Source organism: Rhamphochromis sp. 'chilingali' (assembly GCF_963969265.1).
Source record: "Rhamphochromis sp. 'chilingali' genome assembly, chromosome: 3".
NCBI classification, from domain to species: Eukaryota; Metazoa; Chordata; class Actinopteri; order Cichliformes; family Cichlidae; genus Rhamphochromis; species Rhamphochromis sp. 'chilingali'.
Genome location: NC_137931.1, coordinates 27,385,587 through 27,409,071, shown reverse-complemented (window position 1 = coordinate 27,409,071; position 23,485 = coordinate 27,385,587). Strand labels below are relative to the sequence as shown.

The following is a 23,485-nucleotide window of genomic DNA, read 5'->3' as shown; positions in this document are numbered from 1 at the left end:
CTGTGCTACAGCCACCCCATTTTAATAAAATGATCTAATCAATAATCAATAATACTAACAGATTATCTGAAAAGTCTGAACTCCATTTTGGTGAGTTGGTTCCAAAAGGAATTTCAATCCTATAAAATCTGCAGGAAATCAGTTTGTGAATTCTGGTCTTGCTAAAAGTCTGAAAGGAGGATTAACCAGGGAGTGCTCATTGGTTAACGCCATGTCTTCATTTCACAACTTCACCAACCAATCAGTGATAAATATCATGGTATGTTTAAAGTGTGCCCCAGACTTGGAGTTGCAGTACATTTAGAAGTCATGAGTTTATCACCTAGTCAGAATCTGTAAAGTCAGTAGTTTAAACCTCCTCTTTATTGTTATTTACCTGTTATTAAACTGTGAGGAAAACACATTCATCAGCCTGATAGGGAAAGCCTGCTGCTGTACTGTTGGGGGTTTAGCGGGGGGCTGGTTTGTAGTTTGTTTGTTCTCAACCTTTGATCCTTTGATAAGTTTAGAACAAACATGGAGTCCATTAGCAGAGACACGAAGCATCTCTTCGTCTTACTACTGCTCATCATCGCTTCTATCCCATCATGCACTGGGATCCCTGAAGGTCAGTTTTATGTCTTCTCTATCTTGGAAATTTTCTTTGTCTTTTTCTGTACTTGTTTCCACCTGTTAGGGATGGCACACAGGCATCCACAGCTCTGAGCAGCTCTCCACAACATCGGGAGGCTAAAGTCATGCTAGCATGTTGGTTTGTAATGAACTGGGAAGCGATAAACACTACAGATAAATTTCAGGAAGATAAATCTGAACACTGAATAAACTTAGACTCAAGATTATTTTATTTCATTCAAATATGAGAGGGCATATTATTCTTTCACAAAAAAGAAAAAACAGTTAGAAAAAACAGGAATGAAACTAATTTCTAGCTCAGAATAAATAACATAAAACATGAACATTATTTATTTATATTTATTCAGCCATGTATTTATGTACATTTAGGTCTTAAGTCTTTTGTTGTAGCAGGTGAAACAGTGATATTGGTATTATTATAGCCAAAGACCAACTGCCAAAATATTGTATAATATATATTTATATTACCTAAAAAATGACTATGATTAAAAATTAAAAAATTAAAAAAAAAGAATAAAAGTACAACGCATAAAAGTAAAATGATGAAAGATTATATTTTACAATATTTTAAGAAGTGTTTAACTATGCAAACAAAGCATTATAAATATAGAAATATGAGGACATTTGTGACAGTTTACAGAAGTCAAATCAGTTACAAAACAAACAAGGGAAAAACACATAAAAAGTCTCTAAATGTGTTGGCTTTTCCTGTTTGCCAATATTATATTAACAGCAATGTTTTTTGTGATAAAACTTATGCTGTAGATAAAATGTAAAATATATTATCGTTTTTAAACCTGGTTTGCATTTAAATAGCAAAACAATATTAATTCGGTCCCAAGTCATGCTAACAGTCAAATTAACAAGAATAAAATGCAAACATCTTTCAACTGTATACCACTATTAACTGTGTAATTATGTGTAAAAAGCACATTATGTGTGTATTTTATTATTCTTATTAACTTAAAAATATAGTTTAATGAAAAATAATTTAGCAAAATATTTGAAAATAAAATCTTTAATGTCTTCCTTTTCATTTTTTTTTTTATCTATAAAGATGTTTTTTAAATAATTATTTGAGTGAAATGGTTAAGCAATTTGTTATTTTATTTTTCTCATCTTTTTTTTTATAACCAGAACTAATAGTACTTACTCACTGTTTTACTTATCTAAGTCTATCAGTATCCACCCCAGCTAAACTGTTCCAAAGCAAAAACAAATACATTATTCATGCTGATTTAAAAGTTAATATGGAATTGAGACTGATTTTCATCACAGAAAAATACAGGATTACCCTGAATAACTATATCAGTAAACATACAGGAAACTTATGCAAACACCATTATTAATGTCTCTTATGTCTACACAACTGGAGTTTGACATGTGTCGTTCTGTTTAATTTCTACACAAAGGCGTGGGTTTGGAAAAGTCTGAGGCCAGCGGTTTCCTCCATCGAACTCGTCGAGCAAACTTTTTCCTGGAGGAAATCAAGACAGGCAATCTGGAGCGTGAGTGCATCGAGGAGAAATGTTCCTATGAGGAGGCCAGGGAGATTTTTGCCCACCCACAACAGCTGGTCAGTTTCAAGATACCAACAAAAGCATTGAAAATGCCACAACACTTGGTACCAAATTTTATTACTGAAGTCAAGGTAGTGACATAAGAATGGATGGTGCTGGTGGTAGTTGAAAGACAGAATTTGATGGTTTTTATTTTATTTATATTTGTTTTGTTAACTATTACTGAATTTGGGTCCTCTGTCTACTCAGGAGAACTTCTGGAGGACATACACAGGTACTCAGTCTGAGCTTTGACATTTCGAACATTATAAACACATTGCAAATAAAGTAGTGCTAGAATTCTTTACGCACTTGTAACCAAGACATTGCTCAGTTTTCCAAACATTTGTTGAAATGCTTGATAAAAATCTTTGCTACTTCCTGTTTGCAGCTGTGGACAAATGTTTGTCCTCTCCCTGTAAGAATAGAGCGACGTGCACTCGAAACATCGACACCTATATCTGCAAATGTCCACCAGGTTTCCATGGATACAACTGCGAAAAAGGTTGGAAGTCCAAAAAGTCTGTTGATGTTTTCAATTGGTGCAGAGGAAGTCAGTGTTATCATTGTTCCCTTGCAGTGCGTTCAAACACCCCCAGCTGTCGCTACAGAAATGGAGGATGTGAACATTTCTGTAGAGCGCTTCAGGATGGCTCTCCCATATGCTTTTGTGCTCCGGGATACAGACTTGAACTGGACAACAGTACCTGCATGCCTGAAGGTCTGAGCCAGTAACACACTTATGAAGTACAGTGCAAATCACATGTACAAATTGTTGGAGTCAAATTGTTAAATGTTGTCATTGTGTTACTTAAATTTGTAGGTCTTAGTTCAAACTATGGAATCAAAGACATTCCTGTGTCTCTGACCACCTCTCCAGCCACACACACACACACACACACACACACACACACACACACACACACACACACACACACACACACACACACACACACACACACAGTGTCTTATCTTTTAGAACCATAGGGTGGTTTTACAATGGGAGGTGCTTGTGTGTACTGTGACTGTTGTGTAAACTGTGTGTCGGGGAAATAAAAGGCTGCGAGGAAGACTGGTTGGTTGACGCTGGTTAGGGAACAGGTGAGGAGCGTTCAGCTCCCAGAGCCGTTAACGAGAATAAGTCTCTAAACTAGCAGGGCCTGTGGAAGCGCAGACCCAACACAAATACTTTAAAAATACAGGCTTTACAAGTTCTAATCGGCTTGCTTTATGCTCATGGATGAATTTAAAGTCGCCCTTGATTGAAGACAGTAAAAAAAAAAAACATTCTTAGATTTGTACAGGTTACCTGTGAGCAGGGACATCACAGCACCTTGATTTGATTGATTTGTTTCACGTGCTAAGCAACACCTTTACCTACAACATCTTGACCTAGTCTTGATGCATGCTCAATCATCCAGGTAATGAAATCCCAAACAGTTGATTCTGTTCATCTGGACGTAACATTTTCAGTGGGAGAAACGTTTCGTCACTCATTCAAGTAACTTCTTCAATCTCACCTGACTGCAGGTTTCCCCAATCTTATAAACAGTACATTTGCACAATGACTGAAACTAGCACTGAATGAACAATGGGCTGTGAGGTCAGTTCCTTGACCATTAATATGCAAATTGTCATTACTATTGATCAATAACCACTGATCACAGCCCATTGATGAAATACCGTTGATCAATGGCCATAAGGGCCATTCACAGAGGGTTCGGGAATGGTATATTAACCTCTTAGCAGATATTTACACCCAAAAAACTGCTTTTAAGTTTCTTAGATATCACAAGTTTGGACTGATTTTAATTCCTGTGTGTCTTTGAGCATCATTCAGGGTGTCAGAAGCAAAAGGCTGACTTTTGGTTTCTTTCTTAACTGTCTGGTCCAGATGCTGTGGTCTGCGGAAGGCCTCAGGTACATTTTGCCCCCAGGGTTGTTAATGGGATAATGTGTCCCAAAGGACATTGTCCGTGGCAGGTAAGTCTTTGAATAGAGCCCCATCTCCAGTAAAATGAGCTAAGATACACAATCTTCCACTAGAATACATAAAGAGACACATATAGTATTGTGCAAAAGTTTTGTAGAAACAACACTGTCATAAAAGTGGTCACAAAATAACACAGTTTGATTGGCATGAAATAGTATTTTTCCACTAGCAAATAGCTATTAGCCAAAAGAGTTGACATACTTCAGCATGCTGTGCAGCGCATCAAACAAATTTGAGGATAATCGACAAATAATGGCCAGAAGGGGAAGTGGAAGGCAAAAAAATAAATAAATAAATAAAAAAATCTACAGCTGATGAAGGGTATCATATCCCTAAAACTTAAGAAATAGGAAAATTAAAAAAAAGAGCTGACACAGGAGATGATCACTGAAGCTTCATCAGAAATGGTCTCAGTGGAAGGGTGCCTGTCAGTATATGCCAAATTACACAAGGACTGAACTGAAAATCAGTGTAAACAGGGAGATGAATCCAGATTTGTATGTATTTTATCTCTTTTTTCAGGCTCTTCTGGCTGAAAATAACCAATTCTTCTGCGGTGCCATCGTCTTGTCGGATCGATGGCTTTTAACTGCAGCTCACTGTGTTTATCAAAAACCTAGCACCGTGCTCCACATCGTTGTTGGTAAGACAATTAGAAAAATGGTAACTTCAAATTCTGGCTTCTAGTCTGGCCTCTCTTACTTCCTTCAATCACATAACATTCACCAGGTCAATGTTGACTCATTTTAGGGTTACAGATAGCATTTTATTTAATGTCCATACCTCTTTATAGGCTGTTTTGTCTGTTTGAAGCATTGTATGCAATGTAAAATATTTGATTTAATTTGAAAGGTGTCATTTTCTAGCTTCTGAAAATGTATCTAACAGTATATGGGTTTTGCTAACATAGTGGATATTGTGAGTCAACTGTATGTTATGTATGTTAGGTCAACTTAATTGTCGTTCAAGTTTTTTTTTCAGTTTGCTCACTTTTCTTCTGGCTCCAAATTCAATGTAGCATTTAAAAGTAATGTCGCTTTCAAGGTGAGCATGACATAAGGGAAGAGGAAAAAACAGAACAGTGGCGGCGGGTGCTCAAAGTTGTGTGCCATGAAGACTACAACGTGACTAGCTCCGACAGCGACCTGGCTTTGTTGAAACTTCACCGCCCAGTAAAACTGGGCCGCCACGTCGTGCCCATCTGCCTTCCTGCCCGCAATAGCACCTTCACCCGGACGCTGGCAAGCATCCGCCACTCGACTGTGTCTGGTTGGGGTCGTCTGGCAGAGTTTGGCTCTACCTCAAGATACCTGCAGCGTCTGCAGCTGCCGAGGGTCCCGGTGCAGGAGTGCCGCCTCCACACCGGGCTCAACATCACCAAGAACATGATATGTGCTGGCTTCAAGCGTGGTGGCCAGGATGCTTGCAAGGGTGACAGCGGGGGCCCACTGGTGACACGCTACAAGAAAACCTGGTTCCTTACAGGTGTGGTGAGCTGGGGGAAAGGCTGCGGCCAAGAAAACATGTACGGCGTCTACACGAAGGTCACAAACTTCCTGGACTGGATTGAGAATATCATGGCAACTGGCTAAAATTGGTTTTAGTCACTGTGTCAACGCAGTTCAAGAGTTAAAGAGAGTAAGAATCCAGTGTTAGAAACATTAGATCAGTAATCACTGTGAAGGAGCCACAAATGTATAAAAATAATATTCATTTTCTGATGCTGTGCTCAAATAGCTTTAACTTCCACACCTTCATGTACCTAAAAAATGCCAGAGATGTAGTTTCAGAAGCTTTTTGAACAAAAAAAGAATTTTTGACTGTCAGCTGGAGGAATTTCATCACAATAAAATTGGTCCTGAGAAAAATCCAAAATCAACAAACTAAAAAATTATTTGTTTTTCAAGTAAATTAATGGCCTGTATTTTTAGATATAAATTAATCTGCTAGAAACTTTGAAGTTTTCTATAGTGATGGTAAATGTAAACCATCAACCAACAATCAGTTTAATCTAAAAGATGCAAAGACATCAGTTCACTCGACATGTTGAAATGTTGTTTTTTGACAATAAAGATGAAGTTCAGTGTTTTTCGTTTCTTTTCATGCCCCTCACTCACTTTTCAGCCATTTTGTTGTAGATGTGCTTCTGTTCGTAGGACCAGTAGGCCTCATTTAGTAACAGTGGGTCCTTCATGCACACAAATCAGTGATTTATCAATATTTTCTTACGTGAATTTGTTTGTTCTTTATAAACAAATTTGAAATTGCCTCAGACCGTGTGTACAAACAAATGAACCACTGTTCCAGAAGTGTTGTAGTATGTTCATGTGAAACTTTGTGAATCCAAACATGTGCTGCCATGTGAGGGTTAATAATAATAATTAATAATCAAGTGCATTTGATTATGAGCACCTAATTTCTACTTACTTTCGTAATTCCTATACAAGAAGTAATAGTGTACTTAGTTTTTCACGCACTGCTTCTGCATTTTGTCTTAATACTTGTTGAATATACAATGACATTGTAATTTGTTTTGTTGTATTTATCTAATTCTAAGACCTGCAAAGGTCTACTTTTCACTACGTTCTGATAAATAAAATCTTAGAACTGAAACAGTGGTTACTTTCTGTTTACACTGACTGTGGAATATTGGCTGCAAATATCTGTTTATTGTTGAGTTTAACAAATTAAGCCAAGTCAGTCAAATCCTTCTTTTGACTGAATGATTTTAGTCTAATAACCTTCTAAACGCAAGACAAAACAATGTGTAAGTATAATACATACATACACAGCCTCACGTTATAATAAATAGAATAATATTGAACTCGTGTAGGCTGCTTGACTGCTTGGTGTTTGAAGTCTACGTCTATATCAGAAATACACAAAAGAAACTCTGCGTTTGCGTAATTTCTCCAATTCACCAATGAAACAGTGATAATCAGGAATCTGGAGGCAGAAACTTTCAGTGATTTTGGGTCAGAGTTTCATCATTCAGGTTTCTCCACTGATCATGTGACCACCAGCAGGAGGAGGGACGGACTTTGGACCCGAAGCCCCACAAAGACACAGCACAGCAACTTTCTGATGAAATCAACTATGTGGCTGAAAGTCTTCATCATCTTCGTCTTCAGCTTCCACAGCTGCCAGCTGGCTTCAGGTGAGCTAACACGTTTACGCGTATCGATCACTGATTGATTGATTAGTTAGCTCAGGGATTAAGCAGTGACATGGAGGTGAAACCACTTAATCATAGGTCTGTTTTTGTCGTGAGAGGGACGAGAATGACCATCATTTTGAGCTAATATTAACATGTTAACAGTGACATCTGATGCACAGTATGGAACAGCAGAGTCAAATAAAAACACTGATTGTAAGGTGGAGCTTCTAAAGCAGTGTAAGGTGGACAGTATATGCTTAAAAACAAGTGTGTTTAGAAACACAAGGTTTCATCTGCCCCACCCCAAAAGGGGGGGAGGCAAAAAGTTTAAGTCACCTGTACAATAAACCAATCAATACATAAATAAGTGAGTAAGTAAGTAAATAAAATTATATTTAAAAAACAAACAGAAAGAAAATGGAAACCACAGAAAACCAAAAATATCATGAAAAAATTGCAAATATTTATCGTTATGAGACTGGATGTGGGTAAAAATAAACAACCACAGTGATTATTTAATCAGTTTTTAACAAATTATTATTTGACAACTAAGATAATAATCAGTGAACCTTTTTAAAGAAAAGCGTCATCATTTGCTGCCTCTTATTTCTTACATGTAGCACTTTACTTTATTGCAGTAAAGTTTGAGATTTTTACTCTACGGTTTGTTTTAGTAATTTCTAATGTGTTAGGTTTTATAAATGATTTAATGTTTAATGTCTAACATTTATTTGTCATATCAGTATATTTTTGTTTATGTTATTCATCTATGTTCAGTTTTCTATAGATTTGTTTTTTGTTTTTCAAATAATTATTTATGAAAACCATCAATTTTGCAAAGAGCCACAAATGCAAATTAGACTTTATGGTTACGTCACATTTACTCTGTTTATTAAGGTGCTCATGGTAATTAAAATGCATTGTCCCGTATAAATAAACATGTCAGAGATATGGAAACCAAGCAGTTTATTGTAAAAATAATTATACATAACATACGTGATCAGTGACTTTACAAAGGCTTCAGATGAACTTTGATCAGAATCAAATTTAAAAACAATGCAATAGACATGTAGAGATTTCAGTCTTGTAGGACATTTACTTTACAATATAAAGCGCCTTCAGGTAACTCTTGTTGTGATTTGGTGCTATATAAATAAAACTGAATTGAATTGGATGACCAACTCTGATTGAGACAGAACTATTCTGATGAACTCTCCCCTTCTTCAAATGTTGGGCAGTCTTTCTGGATAAAGATCGAGCCAATGGCGTTCTAGTTCGGACTCGGAGGTATAACTCAGGCTGGTTTGAGGAGCTGCAGATGGGAGACCTGAGGAGGGAGTGTATAGAGGAGAAGTGCACCTACGAGGAGGCCAGGGAGGTGTTTGAGCACACCGAGCTCACGGTAAAATCAAATTAAATTTTCACTTCACTGAACATGTTTTCTATAAAAGAGTTTTACATGACAGGAGAAAACAGCAGGTGGAAAAAAATGGTATTGGGACTTGTCATGTGTGAACTAAGAATAGATTTAAATTACTGATACTTAAATTAAATGCTGTTAAATACTGAAGCCATGTTATTTCAGTAAATTACTGACTAGTTTTAAGACAATCATTCATGTAAACATGCAAATTGATAGCAATTCATAATTAGCAACACAAACAGAGGCAAATACTTGGCCACATGAACTCATGAGGTGAAAATGTGCTTTATACTAACTTTCCAACATACTTGGGATGCTGCCAATGCTTAGAAATTGAGGACAAGCGTATCATAGTCATTTGTAGGAATAGAGAGGGCATTATTCAATTTCTCACTTACTTAAACAAAACTTAATGTTTTTACTAATGTTGGCTTTCAGTTATAACTTGAGGGAAGAAGCCATCCCATTGGCTGTTAGGGGCAGTGATTTATAGTTTGTAAAATTTTCTAGAAATACTTAAGAAACTATGTTCATGTCAAAGCTTTGCAGTTGATCTGAACCTAAAATCGCAGTTTCGTTTTTTAGTGAATAGCTGTAGGCCGCAACCAATCAGATAACCAAGAACATTTTAAGTCAGGGGCCAAAGGAATCTTATAAAACACTAAATAATCACAAACAGGCTAAAAGACATTCAAAACAACCACACAGACATTCGGGCTTACCACAAACAAACAGAAGCTGTCCAAGAAGAGACAAACATAACGCAGAGACTAAAGCACTACGCAAAGATAAAACACAGATGCAAGCAGATGCAGATCAAATCTAAGCAAATGACACACAACAAAGCTATAGAGAACTTAATGTGAAGCTAAACATCTGCAGGATTCACAGCTAAAGTGTTTTTCTTGTAGATTTGCTGCCTTTTACATATCTTTGTTGGAGACCCGATGTTTCTGTCTGATAGCTGGTTTATTTTTTTCACATTGCTGTAATTGTTGTCTCCTCAGAATGAGTTCTGGAAAACATACAACGGTAAGCAATTTCCCATGTTAAAAGTAGCTGGAATAAAATGTTTTTTTAGCGCAGCACCACATACATCTTGAAGACCAATTTTACGTCCACCTTCAGAAACTCCAGCAAGTCAACTTGTGAATTGTGTTTAGATTTAATACATTTAACGTAAAATATAAACTATAATGTCGATTTTAAGAGCAGCTTTCCCAAATAGAGATCATCAATAACACCATGTAATATGATACAGTCATGTTAAATCATTGTGTTCTGTGTTGTCTTATAGTACCAAACCCCTGTATTTCCAATCCCTGTCAGAATGGAGGCAGTTGCTCCACTCATGCTTCATCCTACATCTGCTTTTGTCTGCCAGAGTTCCATGGAGTCACCTGTGAGCTTGGTGAGCAAAGAATATGATCATTTTCACATCACTTGGCTGCTGTAATGTGAAGTATTTTCTATTTAAATTAGCTTAGCTAGCAGTTTGCCTTCATTAAAATTAAACTATGAACGTCACTCAGTTAATAACAGCAAAACATGTTTATGTTTTCAGAAGGGAATTTTATTTTGTTAGACAGAAAAAGAAACACTCAATTATAAAGGCACAAAATCTCATAAACTCAGCAAACTAAAATTACATTCACAATTCATGATGGTGAAAAACTGTGATTATTTAAATTATTATTATTATTATAAAGTTATATATAAAATAATATTTTTACAATATTATTTATAATTATAATTATAAATAAAAATTATCATTTATAATATTTTACTTAATCATATGCTGAATAAAATTTAAGTATATGACTTACAAAATTGTTATCAAACAATAGTCAAAGTGTTTGGCTTATTTTTAAGCTATATATAATATTTAACATGTACTTTATCAAAATTAATTATTCCTCCCGCCAGTTTATGAAAAACTACTTGAAAAGTAATTGAAATAACTGTTATTTGCTTTTTGTATAATTTAATTTCTTTTTACTTTTTTGTGATTAAATGAACAAATTACATAATTTAATTATGAACATTTCTTTAGAGGTGAAAGCTGAGATCGATACCTGCTGGGTGGAGAACGGAGAATGTGAGCACTTCTGTGAAGAAGACGAGTTCCAAAAAAAACAGAACTGCTCGTGTGCAGACGGCTACTTTCTCCATGTTGATGGACGGAGTTGCATAGCAAAAGGTTGGACAGTGATTTGTAAAGAACAAAATGTGAAAAATGTTTTGTAGATTCTCAACACAATTGTTTTCATATTTGCAATAACAAAGTTTATGACAGTTTTCTTTAAAAACCCATATTTGTTATGAAAGACAAAAACATAGGTTAGAATATGTAAAAACATTTAGATGCTGGTAATGGTAATTATTTTGTCTTAGTTTATCCATCACACCAATATTTTACATAACTGTGTGTATATGATTCTTTAAATGTAAATTTTTTTAATTAAGGAAAATAATCATTTGATTCTAGTAAACAATCAGAGGATTGAAGAATTAAAGAATTTCAATCACTTTTTAACATTTTTCAGGGCTGCAGAAAATGTGTGTGTGTGTGTGTGTGTGTGTGTGTGTGTGTGTGTGTGTGTGTGTGTGTGTGTGTGTGTGTGTGTGTGTGTGTAAATATTTGTTCAGGTATTTCAGTTTGACGAACATCATAGCGCTGAAGTTTATATATTTACAGGAAAATCCTGTCTGTTCATACAGGCCTCACTAATCAACCTTTGGACTCCCTGCTGCACTAAACAGTTATGAAATTCCTGTTTTACTTTAAACCAGCCCTCTATACCCCCAACCTCCCCACCACCACATGTGTGTGTCATCAGTGTATAAACAATTGCTTAGAACACTTAAGTAGTTCTAGTGCACCAGTAAAACCTTTAACTAGTAAAAGTTAAACCAGAGCTGCAGTTTGATATTATTTGCAAAATGAAATTAATAATGAATAATTTGTTATTGTTTCAGAGCCGATAGCATGTGGCATGGTCCCCATACTGCGGGGTGAAGAAAAGGAGGAGCATCTCCGAATCGTTGGAGGAACTGTATGTCCTAAAGGTGAATGCCCCTGGCAGGTAGGCCCAAGATAAAGGAAGAGTTCATCGGTTTAAATATGTCTGATTTTTTATTAACTAAGCGTCCAGGGTAGCAGAGAGTCCACTAACATAAAAGGGTATCTAATCTCTTAGATTCTATCGAAACCAGTTTTTGGTTCTGAACAACAAATATTAATTTAGTTTTGTGTGTTTTATCCTTTTTGAAGGCTCAGACAAAATGTGCTCTTGTGTTGTGTGAAGGTATTGCTGATGTATAAAGGAAAAGGTTTCTGTGGAGGAGTGATTTATAAACCTACATGGATCATCACAGCTTCTCATTGCATGGAAGACATCGTGGTCCAGTTCCTGAAAGTCATTGCAGGTATGACTCTCATAGTTAAATATGCCGTCTGTTCAAGCAAGCCTGACTTATGAAGCAGAACAGGAGAGTGACAGGAGTCTAAACCTCTTAAAATGATGACAACCCTAAAAAAATAGGAGGCTACCTGTCTATAAATCTTTTCATTAGACAATGAAAATACACAAGCATACTTCAAATCACTGTTAATTAATCTCAATTTAACTTTGAATTGTGCTCAAAGGATTAAATCTGAGCTGCCTTATATTTCTTTCTGTCAGGTGAGCATGACATTACGGTGAATGAAGGCACCGAGCAGCTCATCCAGGTGGCTGAGATTATCATGCATGAAAACTACGTATCAAGCACTGCAGACAATGATATCGCTCTCCTCCGCCTGGCTTCTCCCATCATCTATACCCAGTATGCTGTCCCAGTCTGCCTACCTACATGGAATCTATCCACCCGTGTGCTCTGGATGATCCGGCTGCACACAGTGAGTGGCTGGGGGAGGCGGAGCGAAAATGGGCCTACCGCACAGATCCTTCGACGCCTGAAGGTGCCGCGAATCCGCACGCAGGACTGTGTCGATGAGAGTGGCGTAGTGCTCACTCAGAACATGTTTTGCGCCGGATATATTGAGGGTCGTCAGGACTCGTGTAAAGGTGACAGCGGTGGACCCCTGGTGACCCAGTATAAGACGACAACTTTCCTGCTGGGGATCGTCAGCTGGGGGAAGGGCTGCGCCCGACCGGGGAACTATGGCATCTACACCCGAGTGTCCAACTACCTTGAGTGGATCCACAACCGGACGGCAACACCAGATCAACCGAGGAACAGCAGCAAGACTTTGATGCACAACCTTACCACCTGAAAGACCCGATTAACTTAGCTTAGCATAGCTCATATAACCAAATACTGCGTTTTCACTTTTCTGATTGACTGCTAAGATTCTCATTAAAAACTTTGCAGAAAGTATTTCGCTTACAAATTTTGGTGGTTTGATTTCAATTGATCAGTTCTGCATATTTAAGAAAGTTCATCAAATCGTTAAAAACACAAAACATTCTTTTACAAATGTGATGCTTTACTGCTTTTCTCTGAACAGATGATAGAACAATGTATTGGATTTTTTTTTAATTAAAACGAGCCTTGTGAATGTATTTTTCATTGCATTTTGTAGACAGAATGACAATTAACACTTAGAATTGCCATGTTGAGCTATTCACAATTTTAACCCTTCCCTTTCCCATCCTGAGGACACCTGCTAGGGTAACCATTGTTTGTCTTTTTTTCTGATAAATAATTTCAATCATATTTCCGGCCCAATGATTGGGTGTGTGTCAGAGGTTAGTGAGGGAAATCTCTGCCTTACACCTTACTATGGCTATCTTTGGGAAGCCCTGAGATCTATTCTAGTCGCCACACCATGCCAATACATAAGAATCAAAACACATCTTTAAGCAAATATTCTTTATTGGGGAAAGACTTAAATGACCCCTGAAAACCAGGGACAACTCAAGAGGTTTGTTTGGTAGGAGGCGCACCGGAAACCAGAACACGGGACCTGAAATAAATAATGTGTAGAAAACACAGTGTTAAATTTGGTGGATTCCAAAAGAATATTCAAGTGTCAGAATATCACAATTACTGAGACTCTTTGACTCTGAGTTATCTCCACATTTATATTTTTAAAATTGTCAGTGTGTGAGATTCATGAATACTGTAGCCTTAATGGAAATGATTGTATAGAGGGAATGAGATTTCCTCCTAGGTTTTATTTACCGACCGTTAAAGCAGAGCACATGATCAGTGGGCGTGGACTATATAAATATTCCCTGCCCCCTCATCTTGAAAACCCCTGTTTTCTGGCAAACACTCTGAATCTGGTCAACATGCTGCTGAAGGGCTGCTGCATCATCTGGACTCTACTGTGGGGCACCGCTGCTGCTGCCGGTTGGTTCCTTTAGAGAAAATAACAATCAAAAATAACCTCAATTGGGAGCAGTTTTACACATCTTCTAATTCCATCGAGAAACCTAAAATGAAAAGCTTAACTTATGATAAAATCTGAACTTTGTGGATGGTTGAAGAAATGTCACAGACTGGCAGGTAATATATTTTTATGTGTATTTTTTGTGTTTTTAGAAAAATGCAAAGCAGATGTGTCTAATGTTTCTTTAATTGATTGACAGAAAACAACTGTTTTGCTGGTTTAGTTATTTTCATTTAAGGGTTAAGCTTTTTCAATTTTTACTGGTTAAATGATCACTGTTAGCTCATTATTATTTCTTTCAAAAATTGAATACTTTATTATTAATTCTTACATTTCGTGCTATAAACTTATATTCTCACACATGCAAGTATGTAATTGTTCATACATGACACTCCACTTTGTACATTTAAATGATTTTATTGAAAAAAAACCCCTCAATCTTTGCAACCCGCCCTTCCAGTGTTTGTGGAGAAGCATGAGGCCAACTTAGTCCTGCAGCGCTGGCGACGAGCAAATAGCTTGTTTGAGGAGGTAAAACAGGGAAATCTGGAGAGGGAATGCTCGGGAGGTGTTTGAGGATGAAGATCAGACGGTCAGACACACTGATGTTTAAAAGAAGTAAAACTAGAAGAAGAAATAGAAGTAAAAAGTCCCTGTGGTGGACCTCCTTAGGCTGTCATACTTTTCTTTTCTTTCCGTCTTCTTCTGTTAACTTTCTCCCCAGCTTTTTTCTTTTTCCCCCTTTTCTATCCCCCAGTCCTGTCCCTTGTGGTTGCATTAACCCAAAATAAATTCTAATAAGATATGACTGTCAAGTGGACCATTATCCCATAATGTTAATCAGCATGTCATTTTCTGGCCTTCTGCTAACAGGATACAGGCTAAAATCATTTTGAATTTATAAAACATAAAATTTTAGAAACTAAATTATTCAGCCTTATAATTTTGCCTTAGTTTGAAAACATAAGTGACAACAAAATTCTACAGGTAAACTGACCAAACTGTCAATGATGATTAAAGATGATTATTAAATTAGACCTCTGGCATGTGTTGCATATTAAACAAATCTTTTGCTCCAACTTTATACAACACTCTTTTTCAGAATGGAAATGATCCGCCTGCTGATACTTAGTCAAAATGAGCACAGACGCTACAGAAACCTAAAAAAACTCAAACTGTTGTTTAATACACTACAATGTTTATCACTAATTTACCGATCAAAATAAATAAATAAATAAATATGAAAGTTATTTAATATTTCTTTCTTTAGATGCGGTTTTGGCAGTCATATGATGGTAAGTAACATTTTGATTTTAAATTTGTTTGTGTTACGTACGCACATATGACAGGTGAGACCAAAGTAGAGATGGTTGGCCAAAAATCAAAAACAACATATCAGCACAAACACATCAGATTTCAAGCCAGTGATAGACGACTGATGATTTGGACACATTGGAGTCATTGAGTCGATCGTGAACTCCTTCGAAATCCAAAGTATTCAAGGGTTGAGTGTGAGGCTAGCTGTCTCACAGGGTCATGAAATAGGACAATGATCCCAAGCACATCTCCAAGCCAGTGGACGTAGTGCAGGGAATTTTTCTTTCCACAAAAGTAAATCAAATTTTCTTGCTTTCATTTAATCACTTTGATAAATCTGACATTATCATTACAACTCTTCTGTAAGGTCGTGACCCCTGCCTAATCAACCCATGTCATAATAATGGGACATGCATTAATCTGGGAAATAGCCAAAAATGTCAGTGTCTCGATGGGTTTGAAGGACGATACTGTCAGACAGGTAAGAAATAAGTTGGTTAAAATTAATTTTATATGAAGATTTACAGAAAATTGCTGAATTTAAACCCATATACTTTTATTTCCCTGGTATTTATCCCTAAATAAAAAAACTTTAAAGCTTTAAACAAATGATTTTGATTTTCTCAGTCTTTGAAGATACCCTGAAGTGCCTTTACCTAAACGGGCGCTGTGAGCAGTTCTGTGATGGCTCAGGATCTAGACGTCGATGTTACTGTGCTGATGGATACGTGCTGGGAGACGATGGACGACACTGTGTCCCCAATGGTAGAAATGTTGCAGGACTACCTCCATTAAGAGCTTCAGCTTCATTATTTTTACCCTGATCACGATGTGAAATCCTTTATTGAGCAGCCATCAAATCCTTTTATAATAGATACACTTGACTGATATGATCAAAACTATTCGACCCCAAACTTAATGTCTGTCAATTTAATCGTCTCATTTAAAGGTAGTCACATGATGTCTCATTACGGGAATGACTGATTGATTGCTTCTGAATTTCTTGGGGAAGACGTTAAGTTGATTATCAGTTACTTTACATCTCAGAGGATTAAGTAGTTGTGCGGTTGCATTTGTGTTACAGTGGAGTATCCATGTGGTCGGGTGGCTCCACCAGAAATTGGACAAAACCAGACTGCAGTGATTACTCCAAGGATGGTGGGGACTTACCACTGTCCCAAAGGAAACTGTCCTTGGCAGGTAAACACTGCTTTATATGAGTGATCAAACTGATTGTTTCATCATGGGTGTTTTCATTGCACCATTCACTCATGAGCTGCATGAGTTTACTTGATGCAATCAAGCCTACAGAGTCTTGCTAATGACCTACTAATTGTGTTCAGATGTGTTACAGTTGGGACATCGGCCCTCGAGGACTGGAGTTTGACACCCATGTCCTAGAGCAGGGGTAGGCAACTCCAGGCCTCGAGGGCCGATGTCCTGGAGGTTTTAGATGTGTCCATGATCCAACACAGCTGATTTAAAGGGCTAAATGACTCCTCAGCATTTCTTGAAGTTCTCTAGAGGCCTGGTAATGAACTAATCATTTGATTCAGGTGTGTTAACCCAGGGTGAGATCTAAAACCTGCAGGACACCGGCACTCGAGGCCTGGAGTTTGACACCCCTGTCCTAGAGGGATTGTCTTCTACGTAGCAGTAACATTGCCAAAATTTGTCAACAATTCAAACATCTTGTGTTAAAGTGGAAATGTCAACTTGACAGTGGACAGTTTGAACTTTTGATGACTATGTTAATGCATAATTCAAGCTTTATACAACTTAAGTAGGCGACTTATCTTCAGTGTTGGGTAAGTTACTTTAAATTAGTAACTTAGTTCCATTACTAGTTACTTCTATCAAAAGTAACTCAGTTACTTCAAGTTACTCGTTACTTTCAGAGTAACTAGTTACTAGGGAAAGTAACTTTGGTTTTACTCAGAATTCTCTTGTTAATGTGTTGCTTCCGTAACTGGATACCCAGCCAGACTGCCAGTCTTCTAGCTTGCTTACTTGCCACAAGTGCACTGTGCCACCTACCAATAGAAAGGAAAAAAATAATGTGCACACTTCCATGAGAGAAATCCCACACCTGGACCGTCGTTGACCGCCGCATGATTCTAGCCTGCTTTTTACATCCAACACAAAAACTGCAGTCGTGGTGCTTTCGATTGTACTCAGAACTCGGAAATTCTGCCTTCTGAATAGGAAGATGCAGGTAACACCAGACTGCAGATGAGCTGCATACAGGGCTGGACTGGGACAAAAAAATCATCCCGGGGAATTTGACTATTATAGGAAAAATCATAAAGCCTTTGAATGAAAACAAACACTGTTGTGACAGTGATGTACACTGTTCTGATGGTATATATGCATCAATCTATCAATCGTTTGTTGTAAGATTCAGATAATTATTTTTTTAAAAGTGAGACATTGTAAATGAGAATAAGAAAGTATTTCTTTGTGCCCCCCTTTCCCCGTTAATGCCCTACATGCCCCCCTGGCAAAATTTTGCTAGACCCGCCCCTGCACAGTTACCAGCTGTCAGCTACGTAGAAAAAGGATCCTGGTGTTATTTGTCTCTCAGAAACAGTTCATAACTTCCCTTCAACTCATTCATGTCACCTAAAAGGTAAACCTGTTTCTCCATCACCTGTTCAGCTCTGATGATTCAGTAAGGACATCTCCTGGTTTCATCTTCATGTTTCCCTCTCACCACATATCCAAACCGACATCATGACTAGCAACTTTACAGCTGTGGCTCCAGCAAACATCAGCTGATAGTAGAAATTAATATTAAATAAATTCTAACAACAGCTGATCAAGCTTAAACGTGCTGCTGTTGTTTAGCGCGACATCCGCTGGTTTCCTCTTTCTGGCGCAAAGTGGGCGATAAATAAACAAGAGAGAAAAGCCGATCAGCTGATCATTGATCAGTTTCATGATTGAAGTAGAAACAGGAGAGGGAGGGTGAGAGAATGAGAGAAGAAGAGGCAGCTGTGCAGCGTAAACACAGAGTAACTCCAGCTTTGTGTCTTTTTCATTGTAGCTGAAGTCCGGGACAAACTGTTCCTTTCCACCTCAATAAGAAACGCGTAATATTTTCTCTGAATACGAGATGATTCTGTTTTTTACAGGACGGTTGGCAACTCTAATAATTAACTTTATGAACAAAATAAAGTTCAACATCAGTAACATAGCACCACCCAGCTGTATAGAAACTCCATCATGCTAGCTAGCATGCAGTACGAAAAAGTCCGCATAACGAAAATAAACTCCACCTAAACTTGGTTTATATCTGACCCAGAGAGACTGCAGGTCATAACTTCTTACCTGAAGTTCAGTTCACCTGACACTCTCGGACCGGCGGCTGCTTCGGGTCTCTCCTCTTGCCTCCCTTTTCCTTCATCCACCTGCTGGCTTCCACCACTTGCTAATGTTATTGAATCTGTGGAAGCTCCGCGATAGCCACCACACGAAGTAACGAATAACGAGCCTATTTAAATCCCAGTAACGAGTAACGCGTTCCTGGTTTTGGCATAATAACTAGTTACCGTGCTCGTTACCACAATAATAACGTAGTTACTGTAACGCGTTACTTAATAACGCGTTAGTCCCAACACTGCTTATCTTTAAAAACACCCTGTACAGTTTTTGAGAAGAAAATATGTAAATGCTGTAAACATTTCCTCTGTTTATTTCTGCTGTAAACCTGGACAAATTTACATGTTCAGTAGAGACTAACCAAATTTTTGAACCACAGTCAAGTGGGTATGGTAGAAAAGCATAACATAGTTTAAATGATACATTAATGCAATAAATTACAATAATACACAAATGATATATGAAAATAAATATTGTTTTTAGTCTCAGGTTTGATTTTTATCCTGGGAAATAGTTTCTATCTTATAGTTAATGTAACCTTGTTTTTTTATTAGGTTCTGGTTCAGTTAAATGCAAAAGCTCACTGTGGAGGTGTTCTCATCCATCCAAAGTGGGTCATCACTGCTGCACATTGCATCCATGGCCATGACCCCCAAAACCTGACTGTGGTAGCAGGTAAACTCATTTGCATCACTAACATATCAGACCAGTTTCTAATAAAATGTAAAATTTAAATATCATTAACTTGTTTTAAGTTATCAAATTGGCTTTTAAAGTTATTTGTCACTGCCTTTAATTGCCTGTGACATTATTTCTAAAAGTAAAAATTGATATTGCAATGGCGTTAATGTGCTACTTTGCAAAACATACTTATAAAACTATTTTGCCCCTATTGGGGAAGAAATAGGAAAAACTTGATGCAAAGACTTGCATCAGCTTTAGCTTGCTTCATATAGTGAATCATATAAGGCTTACGTGATGTACTCATGAAAGTGGTCACTTTCTCTTTACTTTCTTATATTGTTTTAGTAAGTATCCAAAACATACAAGTTTCATTATATAATTTTTCAAGGGATCTTATATCTGTTTTCACTCTTGTATGCTTTTCATACAAGTTTCACACAACAGATACAAACTTTGTACGATTTATATATATCTTTTCCATATGGAGTATTTTGATACATTAATTTAACATCTAAATGTTATTCTTTTAAAGTTAGCTTTTACTTTCATTAATTTGTTGAATTGAGATGAAAATATTGGTTACTGTCTTGAAAAATATATTTTTTTAGTTGTTTGTAGTTTTTAGAGTTTTTTATTGTGTACTTTTGTTAATTATTTTAAAAATGATTTGATCTAATAAATCTTGTACGTTAGTTCATAATTTCACTATCAATTATTTTCTAAAGGGGTTTGCACTCATTTAGTTTTTACAATGTGTTTCCCATCATTAAGTTTTGTGGAAATTATTTGGTATGGGTTTTTGTAAAGTTGTTTTTTGATCCTTTTTTTTCCTAATATTTTTTTAATTATAGGATTTATTTATTTATTTATTTATTGGTTATTTTGTAAAACTTGGCTTTCTCTAACTCTGGTCTGTGTCACCAGGGGAATATAATTTGGATGTGGAAGAAGGCACAGAACAGGAGATACCTGTTTCTTTGGCAATTGCCCATGATAGTTACGTCTCAGCGACAGGTGACAGTGACATTGCCTTGCTGCAGTTGAGCCATGCTGTCAACTTGAGCCAACACATCATCCCTATCTGCCTGCCCACTAAAGATTTTGCAACGCGGGAGCTGTTGCTACAACGTTACCACACTGTGTCTGGCTGGGGCAAGAGGACAACAGGGGGCAATGGTAAGACTCTAGGTGCCCTGGTTTCCCCTGTCCTCCGCATGATGCCAGTCCCCATCCTCCAGAACTCCATGTGCTCCCTGAGAGCCAAGTTCAACCTCACTGAAAACATGCTGTGCGCCGGATATCTGGAAGGACGCCAGGAGAGTTGCCGTGGAGATGATGGCAGCCCACTGGTGTCGCTGTTTGGCTCCACCCACTTTCTGACTGGTGTGGTTGGCTGGGGACGTGGTTGTGGGGCTGGGTATTTTGCGGTGTATACCAACATGGCCAATTTTGTGGAGTGGGTGGAGAAGACCATGAAAAATCCACCATCGTCACCGTCACATTCTCTCATAATGGTGGAACAGAAAAGAAATTAGGAGATTTATTTTTCTTTGTTGTTTATTTCTTTTCTGAAAAATTTGAAACGTTATCACTAAAATGCTTTCATTGATCTTCCTGGTCTTGTCTGGTTTGTTTGGCTGAAATGTTAAAAGTGAAGTATTTCCATATGGTTTTCTTGAAAATGTTAAAAAATGGAGAGAAGCAGAATAAATGTTACTGTCAAAGAACTCTGTGGCTCATCTTTGTGGGTAATATAAACTCTTAACATGCCTTTCTGTTATCATGTGTCCACCTTCTCCAGCTGCATTCCAGATGATCATGGTATTGTGTTTTAAAAGCCCTTTAATCCCAGTAATAACTGAACATTTGTTTTTCTAAGCTGCAGAGTCAATACACGTTAGTTTGGACTGTGGACATCCAATACTCGCCCCACTAAGAGCGCTGAGCTGATTGGCTGCCATTCAACAACCTCCGCACTGAGTCAGAGTTTTAAAAGAAATCTCCTCATTTACTGTACCCCATCTAAAAGTGAGGTGAAACAAATTCTTCAGGCCTGAGTGTGTGAGGAAGCTGCACAAACTTTTACAAAAGTGTAATAAGTGTCTTGTTTTTCATGATTTAATGTCTAAAACTTAATTTCCTTGCATACTGCTGCCAGGTTCTGGATTTATCTGTTGATGGGTTTTCTACTAGGCTCTGACCATAGACACGGTGCCCTCCGAGTTCCTATTAGAGTCAAACCTTGTTTATAAATGTGGTTCACATGTGAGCTAGATATTAAAGATATCCAGAGAAGCCAATAATGCAGCTTTGAGCTCATCCTTTGGAAAATATCTTTAACTTCTCAAACACTCAAAACCAGACTAAGCTACCAACCTTACTTGCTGACAATTGCTTATTAAAGGTTAATCATAGTGAACTGGGCAGATGAGTTGTGCAAATACAGACAAGATATTTTGTGCCTTTTATTAAAATTTTGTCTTTCATACTATTCAGTGTTCCCTGTTGACTGCAAGGAATTTAATGATCCAGACTGTTGATGATTACGACAAAATAAACCTGCATTTTTTCTAATGACCAGCAGTAAACAACCCCTCAGGTTCTGACAGTATGGAAGTCTATAAGAACACAAGAACACGAGCCTGCGGATCACTTATCTTCTGAGCTCAGTGTGCACTTTCCTGTTGAGTTTATGGTATTGGTCTCTAGTTTCGTGACTTTCTGAATGAAGGATTTACCAGCATGGCTACCTTGTGGCTGACAACTTGCTTCCCTATGAATCCCCTTATGTTTTATAAATCCTTGGTTAAATCTACAACATAGTTTTACACCTCACGTAGTTGCTTATACTTGCTCTTACCAGAAATGTAACTACACATAGTAGGGGAACAGAGCTCAACAGCTGCAACAGATACTACTTTACTTCCAGAGTATAATGATTAGCATGACAGCTCACAGTTCACCAGCTTCTCTTGTTTTTATCTCTGACAATCTGTTGGTTCTCTTGTCTTCTCTCCTTTCTGTGTTTCATGAAAAGCAGCACGTGCAGCTTGACTGTCTCATTTTGCAATAGATAAACAACCACTTCACCCATTGGGACAGGAGTCCACACAATACTCCAAAATTTTTTTGGCTTACTCCAAAGAAACAGCATTTTGGTGTTGGTGTACAGATGTGGATATAGTCTTAAAGCTGGGTCTTTATGAGACCTCCTGTTGTGTCCTCTATGACGTGCACTGATCCAGTCTTTTATGTTGTCAAAAAAGCTTCAACTTTTTAATACTGGATTTTGGAAGACCTTTGGATGTAGACAGCACCACCCGAGCAGCTGTTCTGATGATGCCATTGCCTTTTTCTGTATTTCATATATCCATGACGGTCAGTACAGCAAGGGTTAAGGTTCAAGTCTAAGGAGCTTGCAAAGAAAAGTGTCTGGACTTTAAGTTGCTTGAAGACATCTCACCTCTCATCCGAGAAGCTTCTTCAGGATGAGAGGTGAAATGTCTTCAAGCAACTTAAAGAAGTCCAGACACTTTTCTTTGCAAGCTCCTTAGACTATGATGACCTGGATGAATGAGAACCTTCACAGACGGTTAAGGTTCAACAGACTAAAACCTTTGACCTGGCCTGATCCTGTTCACAGCAAAGTCTTTTTCAACCATGTTGGTGCTTGACTTGACTGGTACTTTTTTTTTTTTTGCTCAATTTGAGTACTCAAAGCACTTTGTTACTGCTACATTCACACAATTGCTTTTTACTATGCCTAAGGACTGAAATTCATGCATTCACACTCTGATGGATGGGGTCTGATGGATCTGGGGCCAACTGGGGTTAAGTATCTTGCTAAGGATGTGTTGACATACAGTTTGGAGATCAAGCCACAAACCAAAGCACTAAATTATAAAGTACTCACATGTGAAACTTTGGTGCTCCTTAT

The 23,485-nt window shown here is 37.5% G+C and overlaps 2 protein-coding genes across 2 annotated transcripts; both read left to right on the top strand.

Moving 5' to 3' along the window:
* Positions 1-516: 516 nt before the first annotated feature.
* Positions 517-13,333, top strand: LOC308393699 (uncharacterized protein; the record flags this gene model as incomplete). The annotated part of the gene is made up of 15 exons (XM_080877657.1): positions 517-607; positions 2,046-2,209; positions 2,403-2,427; positions 2,584-2,913; positions 4,087-4,175; positions 4,708-4,828; positions 5,230-5,772; positions 7,118-7,342; positions 8,581-8,744; positions 9,773-9,797; positions 10,063-10,176; positions 10,819-10,965; positions 11,745-11,851; positions 12,074-12,194; positions 12,452-13,333. 15 exons carry the CDS (start codon positions 517-519, stop codon positions 13,042-13,044), a joined length of 2,859 nt encoding a protein of 952 aa, XP_080733783.1. The 3' UTR covers positions 13,045-13,333.
* Positions 13,334-13,438: 105 nt separating this feature from the next.
* f7i (coagulation factor VIIi) lies at positions 13,439-22,917 on the top strand. The gene is given in 9 exon segments (XM_080878333.1): positions 13,439-14,282; positions 14,627-14,726; positions 14,728-14,758; positions 15,437-15,461; positions 15,851-15,964; positions 16,111-16,248; positions 16,568-16,683; positions 19,419-19,539; positions 20,473-22,917. Coding segments are annotated over 9 exon segments (1,308 nt in total). The 5' UTR covers positions 13,439-14,230; the 3' UTR covers positions 21,084-22,917.
* Positions 22,918-23,485: the final 568 nt, after the last annotated feature.